Source organism: Phalangium opilio, unplaced genomic scaffold, assembly GCF_054372755.1.
Source record: "Phalangium opilio isolate 3A_F unplaced genomic scaffold, DU_Popi_V2 ptg000025l_1, whole genome shotgun sequence".
NCBI classification, from domain to species: domain Eukaryota; kingdom Metazoa; phylum Arthropoda; class Arachnida; order Opiliones; family Phalangiidae; genus Phalangium; species Phalangium opilio.
The window spans coordinates 227,484-251,547 of record NW_028324156.1 but is presented as its reverse complement, the minus strand read 5'-3'; the positions used below and the strand labels follow the sequence as shown (position 1 = coordinate 251,547).

General features: G+C 37.4%; 2 protein-coding genes across 4 annotated transcripts in view; both read right to left on the bottom strand.

Annotated features, from left to right (window-relative positions):
- LOC149691568 (uncharacterized) overlaps positions 1–10,906 on the bottom strand; it is a 58,689-nt gene extending 47,783 nt beyond the window's left edge. The window contains exons 1-2 of one of the 3 annotated variants that reach the window (XM_089868891.1): positions 10,500–10,906; positions 2,965–3,446 (exon numbers count right to left, since the gene is read on the bottom strand). In XM_089868891.1, the coding sequence (XP_089725017.1) occupies positions 2,965–3,177 (213 nt within the window). In that variant the 5' untranslated portion in view covers positions 3,178–3,446; positions 10,500–10,906. Of the gene's footprint in view, positions 1–2,964; positions 3,447–9,581; positions 9,728–9,982; positions 10,001–10,499 lie in introns of those variants that run through there. The other 2 variants (XM_089868893.1, XM_089868892.1) reach the window with 2 other exon arrangements.
- A 688-nt stretch (positions 10,907–11,594) lies between these two features.
- Grip163 (gamma-tubulin complex component 6) lies at positions 11,595–22,627 on the bottom strand. Its single transcript, XM_089868889.1, has 16 exons — positions 21,459–22,627; positions 21,212–21,373; positions 17,965–18,077; positions 17,012–17,349; positions 16,890–16,938; positions 16,598–16,773; positions 16,330–16,531; positions 15,956–16,257; positions 15,616–15,893; positions 14,349–15,548; positions 14,119–14,272; positions 13,898–14,039; positions 13,508–13,838; positions 13,204–13,423; positions 12,386–12,576; positions 11,595–11,762 (listed from the first exon to the last, which is right to left on the bottom strand). Exons 1-16 carry the CDS (start codon positions 21,616–21,618, stop codon positions 11,650–11,652), a joined length of 4,131 nt encoding a protein of 1,376 aa, XP_089725015.1. The 5' UTR covers positions 21,619–22,627; the 3' UTR covers positions 11,595–11,649.
- Positions 22,628–24,064: the final 1,437 nt, after the last annotated feature.

Below are 24,064 nucleotides of genomic sequence, written 5' to 3'. Positions count from 1 at the left end.
AATGATGTTGGCTGAAGAATCATGTTACAATTACCCAGCTTTGTGGTGGTACACTTCTCACGAAGAGAAGTATTATATACTTCTGTCAGGTTAAATTGTCGCCAGAGAACTTTAGAGAGAATGTCAAGAAGACTAAAAATAAATTAACGCTTATTCTACAGGGATTTTTGGAATGAGTCGCGCAAAAATGAAGAAAATTCTTAAATCAAAATATTACGATATATCTGGGGCATAAGTTTATAAGATGTTCCTACCATAAGTATGACACTACCTATACTTCGTAATACTACTTAGAGACTTACAGCTCGAGCTAGTTCTAGCAGAACGACAAGCGAGAATTGAAGTACTACACTCGGTGGTTAATTTTGCATGCAGGACTTCCATCTAGGTCCTATTTAGTATGCATTAATAAGCCTTTGACAGAGCCAAAACCAGGAGTCTTCGCTTTACCTTGAATCTATGACCTACCTCACTCACTTCATGACAAGCTCCAGTTTCTAAGTTACCAGTGACAAACTTATGGAGGAACATATCTTATGAACTTATGATCTGGGACGTGTCCCATCTCTGGTCTGGACGACTTGGGCGCCTTTACGTTAAACTTAATTACCAAAATTCAATTTTAAAACTAAGCCTACCGTTATAAGATTTTGGAAAACAATGGAAAGAAAGTCTTTGATAACGCGGCCTAAAGGGGTTATTTGTCAAGTCTAATTATTTAAATTACAATCTGTCCTAAACGTTAATTTGAAAACTAAGAAATTATTAAGCCTAATATCACTCCATATTTACTTATAACTAAATTACTAAGCCTAAATAGTATACAGGGTGTTTCTGATAAGTCTGCGGTCTTCTTTGGTCGAACGATTTTTGGTCAAAAATGCAACTTCTCTCTGCATACAAAGTTTTCCAATGTATTTGTTGCACCAAAATGAATAAAAACATTTTAACTATAAATAACAGTCTAAGAGATTTTTTCAAAGGCATTTACTTTACAAAAACAATCCTAGACAGTATTTTTAAGGATTGCTCTAGAGTTTTCTGCGTTAAGAGAGGATGAGGAGAAACTTTCATTACTCTTTCAATAAAGACTTATGCCCAGAAATTTTACCCACTAAAATCAAATTCCCTGACTTTGCTGAAATTTTTAAAATTCCCCGACTTTTCCCTGAGCTTTTCGGCCCATTTTTAAATTCCCTGACTTTTCCAGGTTTTCCCTGACCCGTGGCATAAAAATGGAGATAGAAGTAATCCATTTTTGATTCAAAATTGATTTCCCAAAGAATATCCCCCGTTAATTTATAGCAGAATTATCAGAAACACCCTGTATAATCCAAAATCACAAGCACGTCGTTCGTTAAGACTTGCACCATCAGAAGATATAATAAAGGCTATTAACCCGTCCGTAGACACTTTTCCCGCAATTAACTTTCTCTAAGCCTAACTCTCTTTGAACAGAGACACGTACCTACTACCTTTTTTATTAAAATTTAAATGTAATCCTTCCATCCACGTGTTCCGTTTCACACATGGTTTGAAATAACTAAATAGAGCAAAGCAATTCGTGCGCTCATCTGTGGGTTACACACGTTATGTGCTAAATCATAATTATATACATAATTTTCTTTTTCAACTACACATCCATAATAACAAACCATAAGGAAAACGGTATAGATAATAATGGAAAGGCATTGAAAAATAAATAAGTACCTGACACTTTTTCTCTTGATTTTTGAAAAATGTTTTTAAAATTATTGTATCACATTTTTTTTAAACCAAAATTGCATTCTGTTACGCTAGAGAACTTTTCATAATTTCAGTAAAGAATAGATTTTTTTAGGTAAAATTAAATTTTGTTCAGTGAATTAAAACTTATAAGGGAAAAGGGTAAATAATAAATAATGGATAATCAATCTTAATACCTTTCTCCCTACTGCTTCTAAATTCGCGAACAGACAAGCTATAGGAAATTTCACGTAAAATGAAACCAGTTCAAAATATTTTTCGATGAAAATAAAAAATGTTATTGTTAGCAATTTCTTATTCTTTTTTTTTGGTTCAAGTTGAGGTTCAAATTTTTCTAGTTCATCAACACCAATCAATAGTTTAAAATTCAAAAACTATTATTATTAATTTAATTTAATTTAAAGTATTTATATTAAATATGACCTAGAAAAGATATAATCTTAAGTGTACTAAAATAATTCTTGTTAATTAAGAAAGTAAGTGTCTACGATCGTAGCAGATATAAAACACTAGAAACACGTGAAAAATGGGGTCAAATTTATTAATAAAATAATAATTATCATAAGCCTTGGTCCGAGACAAATGTCAGTTGAACTATAACCAAGATTGACCTTTAGTCCCCTTAAAGAGATTCAATTCGAGAAAATGGCAAACCAATCAGGAGTAATGAAGGATACGCGGATCAAATCAATCATGCGGATGTTATATCGAATTAGTCTTAAGTCTTAACATAACCATTTTTAAATATATTTATATTAAGCCTTGGTCCAAGACAAATGTCAGCTATAAACCACGATTGACCTTTCACCCCTTCAATAGATTCAATTCAAGAAAATGACAAATCAAACACCAGAAGTGAAGAAACTAACGATACGCGGAATTAGTCTTAACTGAAACATTACCATTAGCTAATTCATATCTATAACTGCGATTGACCTTTAACCCCTTAAAGATATTCAATTAACCCTAGAACACGATAAACTAAACAGAAGTAACGAAGGTTATGCAAATGTTACAAGGAATTAGGCTTAAGATAACCATTAACCATTGAATAATTCTTATTATAACTATGATTGACCTTTAACCCCTTAAAGAGATTCAACTCTATAAAACCATAAACTAAATAAACAGGTTATGCAGATGTTATACGGAATTAGGCTTAACGAAACCATTATCTAATCCACAATTAATAAGCTATAATAATTGCAATTTACTAACCTCGTCATCTTCGCTGTCAGTTTGAGCGTAGTATGGGTCCTCCAAGATAGATATTTTGGGTGATTCGGCAGCATCATTTTCATCGTTATTGGCCCAAGAACGGGACCATTGTCGCCGAGGCTCCGGGTTAGAGCGTCGCATGTTTTCTGTACGAGATTCGACAAGGACTCTACGAGGAGTAAGTGTTCCTCTCTCTCGAAGATACGTTGCCATGGAAACGGTCACTTCTCCTTAAGAGAGAGAGGAGAGAGCTGCACTGGATGCCCCAGAATCTCGCTCTCCTTGAAACGGAGAGTATAGACAGCTAGCTAGCTATCCAAAGATGTGAGGGAGTTATACCCGCGCCGTCCGCCGCTTCTACCAGTAAAAGGAACTTTTGGAGATTTTTGTGGTCCACCAGTTAGCAATAAAGCAATGCAGATAGGCTTTTCTCTCAAGAACGAATAATATTCGATGGACAAAGGATCCAGAAAATCGAACGCCTAAAAAGTATAAAAATATAATTTATAATTATAAAATGCATCACGTATATATTTTTTAGTTTTAGTTAATTTTTTTAATGCTGTTTTTAAAATAACCCCAAGTACTTCGCGTTGGAAAGGGGAAAACTTCAAGGTACCTCTTATAGAATTAGAGTTAAAAGGATGTCCATGCTAATCAGGCCTATGAACATTTTGCTTAATTACTCGGGCCCTGATTGTTGTAACCACAAGTATTTAGTATCGTTGAAAAGGAGAGAAATAGGACTGTGACATACTGAAAGGACTTCCCTGTATCTCTAACAGAACCAGAGTTAAAAGGTGAAGTGTAAATAAGCTCATGTTAATCCTATTTAGAGGACGTTTATGAACATTTTGTGTAATTACTCGGGCCCTGATTATTGTAACCCCAAGTATTTAGTATCCTTGGAAAGGGAAGAAATAGGACTATAACATACTCAAAGGACTGTCCCTATCTCTGTTATAGAACCAGAGTTTAAAGGTGTCGTGTAAATAAGCCCATGTTAATCCTATGGAGAGGACTTTTAGGAACATTTTCCTTAATTACTTCAGCCCTGAATGCTGAAACTCCCTAGTATTTAGTACACTTGGAAAGGATAGAAATATGACTATAACATACTCAAAGGACTGTCCCTGTATCTCTTATAGAACCAGAATTAAGAGGCATCTTGTAAATAAGCCCATGTTAATCCTATTTAGAGGACGTTTATGAACCTTTTGTGTAATTACTCGGCCCCTGATTGTTGTAACCCCAAGTATTTAGCATCATTGGAAAGGGGAGAAATAGGACTATAACATACTCAAAGGACTACCCTGTATCTCTTATAAAACCAACCCAAAGTAGTGGTGTCAACACGAGCATGATTAGATGTTATATTTTGCTAATTTGCTTAATTACTCGAGCCCTGATTATCGTAACCCCAAGTATTAGGTATCACTCAAAAGTGAACAAATTAGATCTACCTCACATATCTCCTATAACAGCATAATTATGAGGGTTTCGACGTGAAGGTATATGTCCCAATAAGGTCTTTGAACTTAATTTTCTGATATATGACATTTTTACACTGAACGAGCATGGCCAATACATTTCTAACCATACATTTTCCTAAGGGTCGTTAGGCCAAATGAATTAATTTGTACTCGCGGAGATCGAGCCCCCCTCCTATTTTAGATACGAATTGGATACGGGCCATAGAACATAATAGAGATCGGCGCGGGGGAACTCCCCCTCCCCCTTTTTAGTTCCAGGAGATAATCCCCTTCCCTGGAACGCCAGGAAAAGAGCAATCCTTACCAGCATAGACCATTTCAATTATAAACCCGAGCAAGCCTAAACGCTGCCTATAACGTAGTATAAAGATTTCTATATTATACCCTAGACAAGTTTGTACTTAAAATAGCCTATAAAATGAATAGGGGGTTGATATAAAAGGGATACAATTTTCCGAATCATAACGCATAAGCCTAAATCATGCAGTCACCATGCAACCAGACTGATGACATATTAGACGTGCCCAGAAAGAACCAATCACAGACCGTTCAGATTTTATCCCAAGGACCTATAAGGTTATAAACTGGTATTTATGGAGGTTTCGTCAATCTCCTGGGGTCTAATTCCCTCCCACATATTATATAATACCCATATTTACACTCCATACTTAATCCTCCTTGTTTTATACATTTATAGCTCCTAGCCTTGTATTTACAACAGGCGCGTGGCTTAATGGGCTGATATTCATGCAAATAAATAAATAGAAACTAAAGACCACCATAGAGAGGCGCATTAACAAGTATGGCGTTAGTAACAAACAGACTATAGAGAGCTTTCAGATGGGAAAGTAGTAGGTCACACCCTCCCAAGTCTTACCGCTGTTCTGGTAGCCATATTGGGTGGGTGGTCTCAGCTTCATTCCTGCTTTAAACTCACCAATATGGCGGCGTAAATTATGTCACGAGACTCAGCTTATCCTCCAACTGAAAGCTCTCTATAGTCTGCTACTACGAACTGAATCATGACGTCACACCCTCCTATCTCTCGGTTCTGGCGACCTTATTGGATGTCATCATCTCAGGCCATACTATTTAGACTACAAATATTGGCGTCACGTCCCCATAGCTCCTCCCCTCTCAGTACCACTCTGACTCTTAGGTGCATTTTAAATTTCCCTGACTTTTCCAGGATTTCCAGGTCGTGTACGAACCATGTATAACCCGTCTCTTCTTTCATACCCCTCCGTTCCGTGGAAGGGGATTTGGAACTTTGACGCGAGCCCAGATATTACTCTGTTCTCCATTCCTACTTCTAAAATTAAATCTATCCCTGATTTCAGCGCCACTTCTCTTCTTTAATAAATTTGACGGTCTATTCAATCTGTATACCCACCCAAATTGGTAAAGTTATTTTTCTCCAGACTCCAAACTCTCTCTCTAGTCACACATAAAAAGATGTGACGAAATATTCAATATATTTCTTATATACAGGGTGTTTGTGAAAAGTCCATCAATAATGAAAGGGCGTATTTATTGGGCCATTTTGAGTCGAAAATGTTCTATGACATTTTGCCGTCCGAGCCACGGTTTTCGAGTTATGATTTGAATATTTTAGGGATGACCCCTTCATTAAATTAGCGCTGTCTTTCAATTTCTTAATTAAATTTAAGGGGTCATCCGTAAATTACTCTAATCATAACTTGAAAGCAGAGGCCCGGACGGAAAAATGTCATAGAACATTTTTGACTCAAAATGGCCCAATAAATACGCCCTTTCATTATTGATGGACCTTTCACAAACACCCTGTATATAAGTGTGGGTATATTCCCAATTTTTTTCTTCTTTACCTTTCAATAAAAATCACTAAAAGTGGGTAGCAGCATACCTGTATAGGACACGAGAGAAAATTTCATTTTCGTTCCTCGAGTGTGAATGAAAAATATTTTGGCTGCATATTATTATTCAGGTAATCCGCCCAACCAAAAAGGTGAACCTAAAGAAATCGTAGGCACATATATAGAATTTTTCCTTTTCATAAGAAGAAGTACAACATTATCTTCGTAGGCATACGTATAACGTAGGTAGGGTTAAAGTAGGCGTACACATTCTGGATCTCCCACTACAATTCATTTCTAGTTCTACCCATCACTTGATGAGAGAGACAAAATTGTTATTTAAAAAAATCAGGAAGAAATTGATTTCCTATACTTGGGAATCATTAACAGGTGATTTTATATTCCTTTCTGGTTGAATTAAAGGGGAAGAGGGTTAGAAATCGTCACTCCTGACGTCACATATAATATATTTGAACTTGGAACCCACGTGACATTGACGTAGCTAGCGAAGTGTGCCTCATCTTATGATGAGCGTGGAACCCAAATGTTTACGGTATCCCGGACGCTAAAATGTCTTCATAGAACTTTTTAGAGTCAAATACGCTTATAGAACATCCCCGTAATTTGTGCCAGACTTGCTATAAACACCCTGTATACATAGTTTAATTACTATAGGAGGTTTCATACCATTTTCACAAGGAGTCCTGGCTTCAGACTCCATCAGTGCTTCTGGCCTCCTTGTGTAAATGGTATTAATCCTCCTAGTCTGTAAACTTAGCTTTTATGGTGACGCAATGGTCACTTAAGCTATTACTTAGTACCACTTAACCGCACTCTAAAAAATACATACAGCATTGCATTATATATATATATTTATTTAAGAAACTAGAAAAACATTTGGCCACTTCTCAAACTTGGCCTGAAACTCAACTCGGCACTGGGATTCTTTGAATACTAACATCCTGTTTAGTATATTCCGGAATTTGCAACAACCTCATGAATATTAAAATGGGTAAATAACTTCCTAAACGAGTTAGGCCTAAAATTTCTTGGAAAAAATAAAACCTGAAGAATCTTCAGAATTTTTTTTCCCCATCTAATTAAAACCAAACGACTCTCAAATCAATTTAAAACTTCGCCCGAAGTGATACCAGCACGTGGATAAAATTAAAGTCACGTGGTATAAGAATTCCTAATATAAATACCGACCTTGAAATTTTAACCCATTCGTTCCTAAATTTTTTAATATATTTTTCGTGCAGTTACGTCAGCACGATTTTTACCTATATACATATACAGGGTGTTCCAGAAAGGGTATTAAATTATAGGACCGAAGTGAAAGGGTTTCTATGGTAAATCAGGGACACCCTAAACAAGCTACGATTAGAGTGTTTTAGGGATGACCCCTTAAGTTTGAGTAAAGAAACTGAAAAACCATGTTAATTTAATTAAGGGGTGAGGGTGATCCTCAAAACACACCCAATCATAACTTGTAAACGGTGTCAAAATGTGATTTGACATTTTCGACTCAGTTCAAACCATAGTACCTCGACCCTACCACCATTTTTTTTTGGAAACACCCTGTATATTTTTTTTTAAAAGAAGTTAATAATTTCTAAGGGTTGAAGTATGCGACTTAATGCGTAATGAATGAATAATCCAGTTCGAGGGAAAAAGTTCATATAGTGGCAGGTGCTCTAGACACGTTTTCGCTAATCTTGTAAGCCCTGAGCCGACGACGACAAAAAAGGGAACTACAGCTTCTTCCAATCTTACTACTAAGTCATAACGATGGCATATATTATGAATTGATTCATTCCCCACAATGAATATTCAATAGAACCTTTTTTATTAAAAGTGGAAGGGCGCAGTGCAGTTATCGTCTGCTTGATAAATGCTTAAAACGGAAGGAACATTGATGGATATATGTACTGACAACAAAGACGTAAGATAAAGCTTTCAAAGTTACCAGTCCTGCACCAAATTTGCTCCGTTTTGTTTTCAAATCATATCTTAATTAATAAATAAAATACCCATCAATGTTCGAAGTCTGAAGTAAACAAGTTGGTCAACACAGCAGGCTCTATTTTAACCCCCCCCCCCCGGGACTTTTTAATAGAGTGGTACTGAGAGGGGAGGAGCTACCGGGACGTGACGTCAATATTGGTCCCTGTATTGTATGCCCTGATCTGACGACTTCCAATATGGTTTCCAAAAACGAGGTAATTAAGTGATATTATGTGTGACGTCACGTGAAAGTTCGTAGAAGCAGACGATTTAATTGCTACTAAGTCAAAGCATAATCTTGTTCATATTGAAACGATATGGTATAAATCCCTATTTACAAGTGATGCTAAGAATATATATGAATATTCCTGTAATACCTTAATAAACTCAAGGGTACAACGGTTCATTGACACCTTTAGCGTTTTACACTCAAGTGACAAATAAATAGAGAACAGGGAGCGGGATGGGGGACACTTGGGGGGAGGATAACGAATCAATTCATGTAGTACTAACAATACCCGGAAAAACTAACCACGTCTTAAGCCTATTTGTGCTCATTACTAAATTAAAAATGATTATTCTATTTATTGATTTATTTATTTATAAGTGAGTGGGAAGTAAATGTTTGTTTATTCTAAGGACACGATTTCGCGGCGGTGTAAGCATGGTGTAAGGTAACACCTTTTAATTATTTTCATGGCTGGCTTCCTGGTTTTTGGTGTTTTATTTTAATATTCATAATCACGTGGCGTGACACAACTCCTTTCAGACTTAATTTATTTACCTTAGAAGCACGCGAGAAGGCGTGGCTAATGAATATATTTGGGACTAATTAGCTATTTTTATTTCATAATTAAGTTTTATCGAACTTTTGGAACCATTAATTTTTTAGGTATAAATTTTTAATCGAAGTCTATAATATTAAATTGTGTAGCTTTAAGGGGTGAAACGAAATAGCTTGGGGTTTCAACTGAAAATGTCTATTTGTATTGCAGTTAATTTGAAATAATTTCTTGATGTTAGAGTTGCACCATGTTTTATAATTAATAAGGTCTATAATATTATATTTGCTCTGTAGATAAATGAAGGCATGCAATAGCTTAGTGTTGGAATCATTTCTTGCACTATGTTTCAATTAATAAGGTCTATAATATTATGTTTGTTCTGTAGATAAATGAAGGCATGAAATAGCCTGGGGTTTCAACCGAAAAGGCCTATTTCTCTTATTGCTTTCAATACTATGTAAATCAACAGAAACACTTGGAATAATAAAGTAACATACCCTTCAGTAGTTGCAACTTGCGAGAAAACTCATTCCTAAGCCTTTGTTTCCAATAAAACACAACGCGATTTGAATAAAAAACATTTCTTCAAATCATCGCGAAAAAAAACCACGTATTCCTTCGAAATTTCCGATAAAAGACGATTGTAATACAAGGCAAACTTTCCCGTAAACGAACTCAAGTAAAACTAAACGCACCCCGTCGAGAATTCTAAATATTTTCGACCCCCTTTTTTGGTAAAAAAAAATTGCATAAATAGAAGTTAACTTGAGGGTGTGGGAGGAATCTTTAGCGCCAAAAACCTTTCAAATAACACGAAAAACTGAACGGATTCGCTCGATTTCTCAACGCCAAAAGAAAAAGGCTTAAAAAATACTAAATGAGAACAAGAGGGTAGTACCTGATTTCCGCCACCAACTCTTCTCTTGAGGGAGGGAAAAGTACTTTTTCAGTTTTCTCTTCCTTTTAACGTAAAAAAGAACTAAAAATTTCTTGAGTTTTGACCCGTGGGCGGTTACGATTGACTGGTCGCTTTAATCTACGTCACGAGAGTCTGAAGTCTGTTTTTTTTTTTCTTACGTATAATTCAAACAGATCCTTGACCCTGGTTTGGGTTTATAATGTCTGAGTGGCGAGCCTAAAACTCTTTTGTGTAACTAACACTATTAATAAAGTTTGAAATTAGGCTTAACAATAAGTTCAAGGACAAGAGGAGGTTGGGTTAAAAGGTTAATCAATTCCCGCGCGCGCCCCCTCGTGCGTGCTCTATAATATGTCAAACCGTCTTTTACGAAATTAAAAGTAACATTAGGCTTAGGAAAGGAGTTATAGCAGACGATAAAATCACGAAATTTACATAAAATAAACAATAATTTCTAAATGAAATAATTTAAAACTACAAAAAGACGTACACTCACCGTGTTTTTACAGTTCTCTTGAATGACGCAAACAATGACGTACGGTTAGGCTTAAAACCGTACGTCCCGTTACCAACTACAACTGCAAACTAACCACCACTACATATAATTCACATTATTTACTGTAAAACCACGATACTTCTTCCCTCGTAAAATAAAACGTGAACTTTGTGGTTAACAAACAGACTTTGAAGTCTAACAGAGAGGCGCGGAACGAAACTTTGGCGTCCTATTTCATCCTAAATTGCGCTTCACCCCCAGTCTTAAATGAATCTCTGCAGATTCTGTAAAAACTGGCCCGCCTAAGCTTTTTGAAACACACAGCTAAGACAACCGAACCCATAGCACAAGGCCGTCTTCGTTCATTTCTCGTGGTGGTGGTTGTTTCAGAAATTCTTTCGCAGCAGATCCCCCAATCTTTTAGGGAGAGAGAGACCCAACTGTAGCACTACCCTCCCTACCAAAACCGAGCTTTTCTACTAACATCCCCTTTATTGGTGGTTATTTTTTATCTTTAAACATTAGCTGGTACAAGTTTTATTAACTCTATCCTGGATGACAGGTTTTTCTTACCAACTTTAAAATATAATTTAGCATTTTTTTATTTTTTCATAGTTTAAATTTAAGACCCTGAAGTCATGAGGGGCATTTTTAATCGAAGCCAAGAGCTTATTCGTGTATGCCTATGATAGTACTATGGATTATCAAACTATAATTACTTTAAAAAGGCTAGAGGCGAAAATTTATCTCATTTTGAATTAAAATCGCTTAAAATAAATAATCTTTCTGTTAAATGATAAGGTTCAGGTAGGTTGAAAATGCCTAAAGAATAATCGCGTTTTGGAGGGTTTAAAAATGACTTATAAACTTGTTTCAATATCGAATTAAAGTTTTTATATCAAAAAGGCTATTTAAAACGGGTTATATTATCTTGTCAAATGGTTGGACTTAAGCCTAAATGGCATGGGAAGATTGTTTAAATACCTCTGTACCCTTTTGGCCGAAATTCCTTGAGATATTTAACGTTTTGACCCACAACAACTTTCTATTTAGTAGAAAAACCGGTACTTACCAGATAAAAAAAAGACAATAAACAATCGTTCAAATTACGTTTTATTTAAATTACAAAGGCTTAACGATAACTTTTCATTCACGTTTTACGTAAACTAGCCAGTGATTGGTCGAGAAATGCATTGAAATCGAGAAGGACTAGAAAATCCATGACGTATTGTTGTTTGTGCTTTTTAAGCGATACTTTTAAGACTGAAAAAACGCGTTTAAAAACACATTTTACCCTTTTGTACCAAAAAAAATAAATGGAGGGAAAATTTACGCGGCGAAACAAAACTGGCGGGAAACTTTTACGCGGGAAAAGTTTGGAATCGATAATCGATTAAAGGAGAGGAAACAAAAATCGATGACACACTAACGCCATCTATCTTAGACTTTGGGAAGTTTAAACTAGTTTGAGCTCAAATTTTGGCGGGAAACTTATACTACGGTTAAGAATTAGGCTTAGGAATTAGGATCGTGCGTTAACTAAGGCTTAAGAGGATGAAAATTAGAAGATTGGAATTAAGAAAAGAACTCTTAATTAAGAAAGTGTTTTAAAAATACCTTTGGTGAGCAGAGCCAATCTGCCAGTGCAATGTGTGCATAATGTTTTTGATACAGTTATAAATTTTGGAAGAGGGTTAACAAGTGAAAAAGTACAAAGAAGAATGTATAGATTTCGCAATTTTGAATAGTTAAATTGATAGAATAAAAATCTAACAGAAATATTATAACTTGTAATCTCTCTGACAATTACTATGTTCGACTGACAAATATATAAGCCTACCCGAACTGACAAAAACCAATTTAGGCCTAAAAATAATGAACATTACCTTTATAAAGCTTTAGGGAACATGAGAGAAACTCCATCCTGGTTTTCATGACTCGATCAAATCCATTATCATCGGAACATCGTCCTGGTTCCCATGACAACGAAATCACTTGTAAATGAAACTGTTGAATCAAACTGAATGCCCGTTCCAGTATTTTTAATACCCCTTCCTGATCTTTGGCCAATAAACATCTGAAATTATAGAACAAAGGACTAACACTTAGTAGTTAACCTAAGCCTACTTTTCAGGAATTGGGCTGAACACTTAGTAGTTAACCTAAGCCTAATTTTCAAGAATTAGGCGTAACACTTAGTAGTTAACCTAAGCCTACTTTTCAAGAATTAGGCTTAACACTTAGTAGTTAACCTAAGCCTACTTTTCAAGAATTAGGCGTAACACTTAGTAGTTAACCTAAGCCTACTTTTCAAGAATTAGGCGTAACACTTAGTCGTAGACAGGCGCCCTAGGCCTACGCTTTAGGAATTAGGCTTAACACTTAGTAGTACCCCTTCGCCTAAGCCTACTTTTCAGGAATTAGGCTTAACACTTAGTAGTACCCCTTCGCCTAAGCCTACTTTTCAGGAATTAGGCTTAACACTTAGTAGTACCCCGTCGCCTAAGCCTACTTTTCAGGAATTAGGCTTAACAATTAGTAGTACCCCGTCGCCTAAGTCTACTTTTCAGGAATTAGGCTTAACACTTAGATGTAGACCGTCGCCCTAGGCCTACTTTTTCAGGGATTAGGCTTAACACTTGTAAAAAACCAACGCCTAAGCCTACTTTTCAGGGATTTTAAGCAATGATTTTAAGTAACAAACCTTCTTAATGCAAAGTTTAAATAACTTTCATGTGCTGCCTTCAAATCGTCCAAATCTTTGACTTTATTTTTTATAGAATCCTGAAATTCGGCCCAACTTAACTGGAGCAACTGACAGCACAAGTGAGTATGAACCGAACGAATAAAATGCAGCATTTCATGACGAAATAACTGAATACGACGGTATTCTAATACACCCGATAATCTACCATACTTATCGTCTAAAAACAATTAATTAAAAAGAGCATTTCACAAACCTAACGAGTAACGATCAAAATAATTCATTAAAAAATAGGCCTAATTACCTTTATTCTTCAAATGATACCAACAATTAGTCAAAGCCCAAATGACTTGTTTCACTCTCAAAAGCAGGGAGAATATTTTATCGTAATTTTCGAGGCAGACATCGTTAATAATTAAATTAATCGGCCACGTGACTTTATATTTCAACGAAATATATTTCGTCACGTTACGATGACGTGACGAACCATCTGACCTATTTACCAAGTATAAATTCTCGCATAAACCACTTTCCCTCGATGATGGCAACGATGAAGAAAGTGCCGTTTCTAAAACACTCATCAATTCGAACGGATTCGAAAGACAATTGTACAGATTATGGGAACCATCGCAGAGCTAACGATATAATTAGATAACTGACCAATTAAAACAAGCACGCTGCATGGTGTAATTACTTTATCAAAGATATGCTGCGACAAAGAATGACCGAATTCGCCATCTTGAAAGAAAAAGAAATTCCTCAGGGCTTCAAAATGATCGTTAATTTTTAATTCCTCGTTGAAGTAATTCAAAGTTGCGCGATTAACCAATCGAATTCTGAAGTAAAGAAGTCGCGTTAGGGCGCAATTATAACAGGTGACGTCATTGGAAGAGTAATTGGTAGAAAGGTACATACTGGGCTAAAAGAGGGGGATGCAATGAACGTTGAATTAACATTGGTAAAGGAATAATATCCGAAATGAATTCCTCATCATCATTGCAATCATCGGGGGCGAATACCTGACTAGCTGACTTTGTAATTGAGAACAAGTCGCGTGATGGACAAGATGCTGATACATTTAACAAATTGGGACGATTGAACAAAAGAACAAAGGAACTAACGAAAAATTAAATAATTTAACTTACCAAAAGTGTTGTTACTATATTCGGCTTCGTACGGCGCCGGTTCGTGTATCAAGTACATTGACTTGTAAAGAGAAGTCTCCATGTCCTCGACAATGTCTTCAACATCTTGGTTCTCATCAACATTATCATCTTTAAGAGTGTCTTCGTCTTCCATATTGTCCTCGACATTGTCCTCTATCGTTTGATCAGCTTTTTCCTCAGATTTATCATTTTGAACAATCTCGTCGTCATCAGGTGGTAATTCGATGTCATCCTCTTCTTGTATATTACTGTCCAATTGCGGGGCAACAATCGTTATCCTCTCCCTAACCGTCGGTAAGCTTTCACTGTCACTATCTATATCACTTTCCACGTCACTATCATCCGCCGCGTTTTGATTGGACAAGGTTTCGTCCTCCAAGGTCATTAAATTGAAGGAAGTACTTGCACCACTAATCTTCGTGACAGTGGTGGTGGTGGTGGTACTTTCGACTCTTTCAGTTGTCATCCTGGTTGAAACGAAAGAGGTTGAGGAGGAATAACTTTGAAACTCCGAGGACATGACCGTTTCAGTCGTCTTATTGGTTGTTGAAGTCGCTTCCAATCCTAATCTCTTACTCTGCCAGTTAATCAACTCCAACTTCCGGTCCTCAGCTTCCACCATTTCCTGATACTCGTCAGTTAATTCCTTAATCAATTCCGATTCAATTCTTTGAAACTCTTGGTCAATTTCGGACATTTCTTCCTCCATATCCTTAAGTTTCGCCGGATAACTAATTTTTGCCTTAGCAGCAGTTTTGGTCGCGTCAGGCTTAGCTACTTCTTCTTCTTCAACCACCGACTTGACCGGGACAACTGGACTTATTAGAATGTTATTATCACCTTCCTTGGGTACCGTCACATCAACGCAAGTTTTCAGTTGAATCTTCTTGATTATCTTGTCTTTCGGAGGTACTTGAGGTTCCAGTTCAGCGTTCAAGGACTTGAAATAGGCTTCGCTTCGATCTTGCGTCTCTTTTAATTCTTTTCGCGTCAAGGACACGGATAATACTGGTCGTAGATGATGTCTTCCGTCTAATAATCGATGTTTTGGGTGACATATTTTTAAGAGATTTAAAGATTTCCCGCAAACTAAGATGGCCTTTGCCATCATGGGACCCAAGAAGGGTGCCGCTCGAAGTTTAGGCTTTAATTTGAAACCTTCTTGCCAAAATAACTCGCCTTTAAATCATGATTAATTATAATTGTAACTAAATTAACGGTTTAGGGAAAAATTTAAAGTACTTACCCAAATTCCCGGATAGAAAATTTTCATTCATCTCAATGTCGTATTCAGAATGGGGGTCGTAGCACTTAGCTTCAAATAACCAATTTTGCAAAAATATCAAATAAGGAGCGCACGCGCATCTTAATAAAAACAGCAAAATGTAGGTATTGTCTCCACCCCAATCTTTGATAGATTGGTCATAAAGATACGTCAGTAATTGCAAGCCTTTAGGCAAACCCATTCTTAAGCCAATTCTGGCTTGAACATTGCGTTCTCCCGCGCATAGATCCTTCAAATATCTGCGCAAAATGTGTCAGATACTTGCATGATAACTAAAGGGGAAGTGACTAGGTACTTGTACCTTAACTGTCTGTAGATGCCAAGTATTTTTCTATGAAACAGAAGTAGAGATTCGCCATGCGTTTCAGCAACGTGAAGGATGAATCCGCGGTAATACTGCAAGTAGTCACTGATACCCTCTTTAAACCTTTGTACCACGAAACCCGCGTGAGACAAGTAATCCGTCTCCATCCCAGAGGAAAACTCCTCCAAGTGGACGTATATCGCGCCACAATCTAAGAAATCTTCCATCATTTTGCCTAAGGTTTCTGGTGTCGAACCAGTGACGTACGCGGAGGATTTGATATAAAATTTGCGAGTGTCCTGTTTACGAAGTGAATTAAATATTCCAGACTTACCTTAAATTAAGCCTAAATTAATATAAATTTAACTTACTCCTTCGTAAAGGAAAGTATCCGAAGTGACACCAAGAAGTAAGTGTACCACATCCAAAAATAACTGTCCTAAAGTTAACTGCGACGATCCAATTGGTAAAAGGTTACCAGAAGACAACCCGGCCATTAATTGAAGATCGTGTAAGTAATTAAGATACACGTTGTTAGTTGCTTCGGGACCAGCCGAAGTTAAAAGCGTTCTCCTATATCAGGTTCAAAGGTCATCCATCATTCAATGGACGCGGCCATCATTTTATTTTGAAACTAACCGATTTAGAGGTCTCGGTGGACCGATTCTCGTCTCCCACGTTCGGGTTGGTAAAGTATCCTTGGTCTTGCAGACCTCTTGCCAAATTGCAGTCGGATCAGTTTGCTCGGGGGTCGTGACCCCGGACTCCACGTCAACAAAACCCTCATCTTCCGGTGATGGTGTTAATTCGGATTTCTGTATTATGATTTTAAACTTATGTCTTCAAGTGCGAACAATCCTTCTTAATGCGAGAGCGCGTTGGCCATGGACTGCCGTTAAAGTCCGTTAAACCCTCAAACCACTTCACCTACCTTCAACTTCTCCTTGTTATTAACCTCGGACAACGAAAACATCATTGGACTACGAAATGACGTGGGTTTAATCCAACTTGTTAATGAATAAGGAGGGTAATTAAAATCGTGATCAAACTAACTTTGGTTGTTTGTTGGCTAAAACGGGTAAACTCAAGTTTATCTCCGTGCTGTCTTCCCTCATCAAATTCGAGGTATTTCGAACAGCCCCGAATAAGAAAAATCCCTTATAGTTGATGGAATTCATTCTATTATCGGGCATCTTGAAGAGGGTGTTACCATTATGGTCTCTCCCAGGTATGGCTTCGAAAATTCTTTCCAAACAATTATCATCCGATTGAGATATAGTTTGAACTTCCTCGAATATTTTGTCAGGGTAATGAGTGTAATAAAACGACGTCTTGTAGATGTTGGAGTCGCCGTGTGTCATGGGAACGCGTGTTTCTTCATCCTTGAATATCTAATGGCAGAAGGATGACACTCTGTATCCTCTTAATACTTTGATTATGTAACATGATTCTTCCCAGGCTCATGGTCCCGTTTTGTTTGCTCTCCCGCTCATCAAACTTCAGATGGTCATCGCACCGTGTTAGGGTGAATTCCATAGCTGTTTGCCAGCACTGAATCCTTAGCAATCAACCCACAAACCTTGATTGTCTTGACGAGGGACAACAATCCACAAGCGCGCCTTGGCTAAGGGAGCTAACAGTTCTGGCCCTGAAACGTCACACTCTTCTATCTCTTACTGGAGTTTCGTCCCACCCTAACGGTTGGAAACAGTATTCTACGCGCAAAAATTCCAACCAGAGAGGGGTTGCGTGACGTCAGACTATCTCTTCCCCCTAGCCAGTTGTTAGCTCCCTATATACTAATGATGAGGGAACTATTTATCGCGTACGTGATTCGGTTTAGTAACCTTGCTCCAAATGAAAAATGATGTTGGGAAGAATCGTGTTACAATTACCCCGACCGCTTTGTGGTGGTACACTTCTCTTGAAGAGAAGTATTATGTACATCTGCTTGGGGTATTTGACACGATAATTGGAATTTTTAATTGCAAAATTTTAAGGTTTACCGATGGAGATATGACTGGTATAGTCCAGGGAGCACCAAGAACGGTCTTGTCCGCGTTTTGCCAGTTGGATAAGTGCAATAAGAACTTCAAACATTTCTCAAAATCGTGTCCAGCTGTTAATCGAAATTTGATAAAAATATCGATCAACTTTGGGATGGGACGTGATAGCTTTTGAAATTTAAACGGTAATGGAAAACGCTTTGTGGGAATGGCGTGTAAGAAATCAGTGGTCAAGAAAATAAGCTTCGAAAAACATTCAAGAACTCTGTTTTATTACGAGACACGTACATAAGTCTAAGTTCACATTTTTCTTGTGGCAATATTGCTATTCAAAAACAGCAAATAATTAATGCATTCGTATTCCAATTGAGATCTACTGCTATTGAATAAAATCCCTTCGCTGGTAAAGAGTTTGTCAGTTGGAGCGTAAGTTGCTGGGACGCACAGGAATCTCTTGGCATTTCGCGCCAAAATGGGGAACCTCAATCTATTAGATTGCCACCATTGCAACGGGTTAGTGTCAGTCGCGGCTGGCGGATTCATAATGGGGTCCATATAGAGTTTGAACTCGGCTTCGGACGCGTCACTACCACCGTTACAATGAGATTGTTGGTCCATCATGACGTGTCGTCCCAATAAGAACTCCAAAGCGCTTAAATTCATGTTTGAGCTTGTTGAAGAAGTTGTTGGTACAACACTCATGGAATTGTCTTCCTCGGGTGAAACCTTTTGGTCACTCGAGGGACAGGAGGCGACAACCTTCATCAAACAATCTTTAACGTTGCCTCTTTGTTCCACGCTCAAGTATAAGGGGTCCCTATATCGCGGGTCCAATAGACTCGCGATGACCGGGACTGTCTGAACCACTTCAATGGAATCCAAGGACCAGCGTGAATCAATCTCCGACCGAACTACTTGCTTAAATAACTTGGCGGTATCGCTGTCTTCTAACTTGTCGCTGAGATGGACGGTAGTAAGTCCATGAAGGATTGGGAAAACGCTGGACACAGAGACGTTCTTATCAACCGAAATTACTTCAGTCGCTGTCTTCAAGGGGTGAAGAATACAAACGATTTCCCCAAGGATGTCCCACTGTTCCGAGTTCTCTCCAAAAACGCCACCGCTAGATCTTTCCATGACTTCATCACCAACCAGGGCATTTATGATGTGACGCTGTTCGTGAAGTAACTTCAACATGGTACAAGTACTAAACCATCGACTGGGGATATCAGTTTCCAACTTAATTTCGGAGACAGCGACTTGCGATTTTTGAACAAGTGGTACTTCAACGATGGAACCTGATAGATGTTTGACATTACCGACGAGCTTGCGGGAGGCAGTTACCAGACGGCTTATAGGTGGTAATTCAAGCGCCCTTTTCACGGCTTCGTGTAGGGTGAACGCGAAACACGTCACGGCTGGAATTCCACATATTTCTGATGGCCAATTCTCAGTGTCCGCGTGGACAATGGCTGTGACCTTCTCGATATCGATACAATATTCGTTTAAAGTCTCGTGGACGCGAGTTCCCAAGTCCTCCACGGTATAACCGGCTTCTAAACTACTTGTAGATAAGACGCGATTGGTAAGGGTCCAGCCTTCAGTTACCCAATAAGCGGTTAACGTCAAGAAAATCCTCGAAGTAATCGACGTCCAAATATCCATTGTAATTGACAAAGTATCTACTTGACTTAAAGACTGAATGACGCCCGGTTTGGCCTCGTTATAAAGCGTCTCAAGGGACTGCATGACGCATTCCCGACTAGGTATTGAGTAAGTTGGCTCAATGTAGTCCAGTAATTGTCTAAAACCTTGATTCTCCAAATGTCTTAGCGGTAACAAATCGCGAACTAACATATCAGTAATGTAGTAAGTAATTGCGTTCGTATTTTTATTGTTATTGAACCGAATACATGACGCTGAACTACCCTGTTGTTGCTGGATCATTTGAACCTCCGAGTTGAAGGGTACCAAGGAGGTTGTATCTGATTGATTATTTTCAACAGATTTCTTGACAACTTTGCGGCCGTATGATTTTTTAGGTTTATCGACTCGCAAAGGTTCACAAAGATCAAAGGTCGGGTCAGAAGTACTAGTATCTTCAGATATGACTACGGTTGAGGCAGATAATGGGTCCACGCTTACCCCCTTATCATTACGGCTCATGGACCACTGTACAGGGTGTTTTCGTTCGAGATGGTATCTCATAGTGGATGTCGAACTACAAAATGTCAAACGTTGACCACAGAGTCCGCAAACCACCGATTTCTCCCCCTCTTTGTGGAAAAATTGCCAAACTTGGGCCCGTTCGCGATTACCCATTTTTATTCTCAATGATTTTTTTTTAAATCACAGAAGGGTATTTAATTATCAAACTAAATAGTTAAACATCGATTTTATAATTTTAGTTCAATCAGAACCGGAACTGATTCAAAAATCGTAGCGACGCGTACAGACCGACTTGCGATTAATCTAATCGAAAATGGCGTCTTCGACCGACTCGTGGAGAAGCGAAGCTAAAATCAGAGAGAATTTAGAAGAGGAGTAGAAGGCCCCCCCCCTTTGACTCTATTAAACGTGATGACGCCCAAACAAGATGTCGCGTTGAGCTTTTTGGGGTAGGCGTCACAAGTTCTAAAATCTCTCTGTTACAAACGCATTATACCGGAAGTCGACCTGCCTAGATAACGTTTAGCAGACGACGTTGCGCTACATTCCAAACCACCCTTTCAACTCCCCTTCTAAATTCTCTCTGCTAAAATTCACAAGGACGAGCTTATCGTTTTCAACCTTTCTTGACACTACTAACAAAGGCTTAGAAACCCTTCTAACTCTATTCTATTCGTCCATAGTTACATTGAAACTGGGAGGGAATTATGTCGGCCTATCAAAAGCGAGAAGGGAATGGGAGGAAAATCGAATACTTCCTTTTTTGCAAACACAAATTGGTCAATATTAACTGAGAGCAGTACGAAAGCCTTCCAGAGCCTTGTACTTCTCTCATTCTAGTCTAAGCTTACATTATACTCTTAGAGAAAATCGATTCCACCGATTAGAAATAAAATATCAAACACAGTAAAATATAAAATAAACTTCTATTAAATGCTAATTAAGATAATTTACTGATCTTTTGATCTTTGCCAGTATATATTAAATAATTAAACAATATTGCTTCTATTTGTTTCTATTTCCTTATTTTTTTATTATATATAAGATTTTAATTAAAGTAAAATCAATAAAAACTCACCAGGAGATTCATTATCCGTTAATTTATTAATCCATTTTAATGAAACTTCTTCCAGTTTCTGAGCTCTACCATATTTTCTAGAGCATTTCATAGAGTAAATTTCGGCTAACAAAGCATCTACTGCTGAGTAACCTTTTAACAATTGATTTTGGCATTGATTACCTGTGATTAATTAAGAATAATATTGTGGTAAATACTGTGGTAATAATTTGGAATTAATTATTAGGAAGTTAAGAAGTATAATTACCATTTAATAAAGTGTCATTTGATTTTGGTGCAAAGTTTAAAAGATAACTGTAAAGTTTAAATGAATTCTTTACAATCTGAGTCGATTTAAGTTGCTCTTTTTTCGTATTTATTTGGTACAGGTGGACCAATAGATCTTTAGCCGATTCCGTTTGGACCATGGTTCATAAACGCGATTTAAATTAGGTTCAAAATTAACACATTGATCCAAGGCTTAGCGTTAACGTATTAAAATCAGCCTTCTTTACACCTTTTTAATCTATTCCAACCGCGTTGAAGATATTTTTAACACATACCGTAACTTTTCACGAACACAATTAACAATATTACTCTAATAGCGATTAATTGATTTCGTTTAAACTTAAAATTATAAGTTCAAATCTGACATAAGCAGACGGAAGTTTCGCGGTTTTTTTACCGGGTCAAAACATCAGCTGTTGGTTACGTCAACGTATGCTAGATGGCGGGAGACACGAGTCCACAACTAGGTTTTGGCGCGAAATAAAATATACACGGTAGTAGCAGCCTTTTGCCTTTGACTCTATTATAGTCTACGGAATAATAACATATTATGCTATTAGTCCACTTTCTTCTATAAAATATTTTTCAATAGGGAAGTGACAGCTGTCTTCCTTTGACTGTATTAGTATGACTGAGAAAAACAAATTAGTGCCAACTCTTATCGATTCTGCAAAATTAGGCTTAGCTAAAAATTACTTCTTAAACGCTTTTGCGGTTAAAAACACGATTATAGTTTATTAAATTGGTTGGAATCGTTTCTTGGAATATCAATTATTTTGTAAAAATATAGAACGCGCCTATCTCGGCTACGTTTAATCATAGCCTACTTGATCACGCACGCTGGCTGCACGCGCTTTAGAAGCCCGTCCAAACGATTTTTTTTACATGTTAACTCGCGAATACGGCGCGTCACATAGGTTCGGTCTAAACTTTCAAACCCGTCTGGTTTTAACATGGGCCTCTATGGGAGGGGACCAGTTTTTTCAACGTTTTTGACAATATTAGTGCATCCACTGGTTCAAATCTCTTGAATTTTTAATGAGACGTGTATTGAAAGGTTTGATATTATCCTGTAAAATTTCAAGTCTTCAGCTATAATAGTTTTTTTTATAAAAAATAAAAATCATCACATAGTAGAGAAATTGAAGGGGCAAAATTCTCTACTAAGTGATGATTTTTATTTTTTATAAAAAAAACTATTATAGCTGAAGACTTGAAATTTTACAGGATAATATCAAACCTTTCAATACACGTCTCATTAAAAAATCAAGAGATTTGAACCAGTGGATGCACTAATATTGTCAAAAACGTTGAAAAAACTGGTCCCCTCCCATAGAGGCCCATGTTAAAACCAGACGGGTTTGAATTTTAGACCGAACCTATGTTATTCTCATTTTTAGGGTCGATTGAGCGGGCTTCTATAGCGCGTGCAGCCAGCGTGATCAAGTGGGCTATGGTTTAATCGACAGTTAATGAGTTTACGGTGAAAATTTTGGAACTGGCGCCACGAAAGGAAAAACAATCAAATAATAACCACTCCCACCTGATATTTTAAATTACTTTAAAATCAATACCATAAGCACGTGTGACGTATATCTTCACAAAAATGGCCAAAATATCTAACTATAACGTTAGTTAGGCTGGACTGGCGGGAGCCTGCAAACTAATTAATATTAATTATAGCTAATTAAAGAGGGAGAGAGGGAGACCAATTAAAAATTATTATAATAATAATATTATACTTAATCAACTCAGAATTCCCGGAATTAAATTTAGCCATTTCCGAGAAAAACCAAGGAGAGAAAAATTAATAGAGACGACGAAGAAAATGCTTTTAAAACCTACCGTGGTGTTGGATACTTTCTATTCGGGGAAACTTTCTGTTATAATAACAATACACAGACATAAATAACTATTCGACACCGTGTAAGCGCCTGGTAGGGTGCAAAACCGCGCAACCTTGGTTCTAATTTATCCTTTGTGGTTGTTAAACGGGTTTAAAAAAGGTCGTCCCAGGCTTTTAGGCGCTGTCAATTGATATCTGTAACTTATATAGGCGACTAGTCGTTTGTTTATTAAATGTCCCGTTACGTTAACGGATAAAGGGGCCTTGAAGACGGTATTAATCATTTCCCCTTCTCCAAATATGGTGTTTAGAAATTATTCTAAGATCTCTCTATAATTTATTCCCTATGATACGTTTTAAGAAAAATAAGCTACCGAATCTATACATTGTTTCCACTAAAGTGGGATTTTTGACGTTCCCACAGTGTTACCAGTCAAGAAATTGCAGATAGAAAGGCTAGCAGTTCAGTTTGAATCAGTACTTCACCAAGTTGACTCATACAGGGACAGACAACACTGCGCTGAAGTTTATAAGTCAAGAGAAATTGGGGAGAATTTTCAATACCCCATTTAGTGAAAACTATCATAAGTTTATAAGTTATATGTTCCTACCATAAGTATGACACTACCTATACTTCGTAATGCTACTGAGAGACTTACAGCTCGAGCTAGTTCTAGCAGAACGACAAGCAAGAATTGAAGTGGTTAGTTTTGCAGTCCATCTAGGTCCTATTTAATCTG

Coding starts and splice junctions, on each gene's coding strand:
- Grip163 (XM_089868889.1), bottom strand. CDS start 21,618: ATGGTCCAAACGGAATCGGCTAAAGATCTATTGGTCCACCTGTACCAA. Junction 21,374..21,458: donor AAATGACACTTTATTAAATG/GTAATTATACTT, acceptor AATTAATCACAG/GTAATCAATGCCAAAATCAA. Junction 13,424..13,507: donor GTATCATTTGAAGAATAAAG/GTAATTAGGCCT, acceptor AATTGTTTTTAG/ACGATAAGTATGGTAGATTA.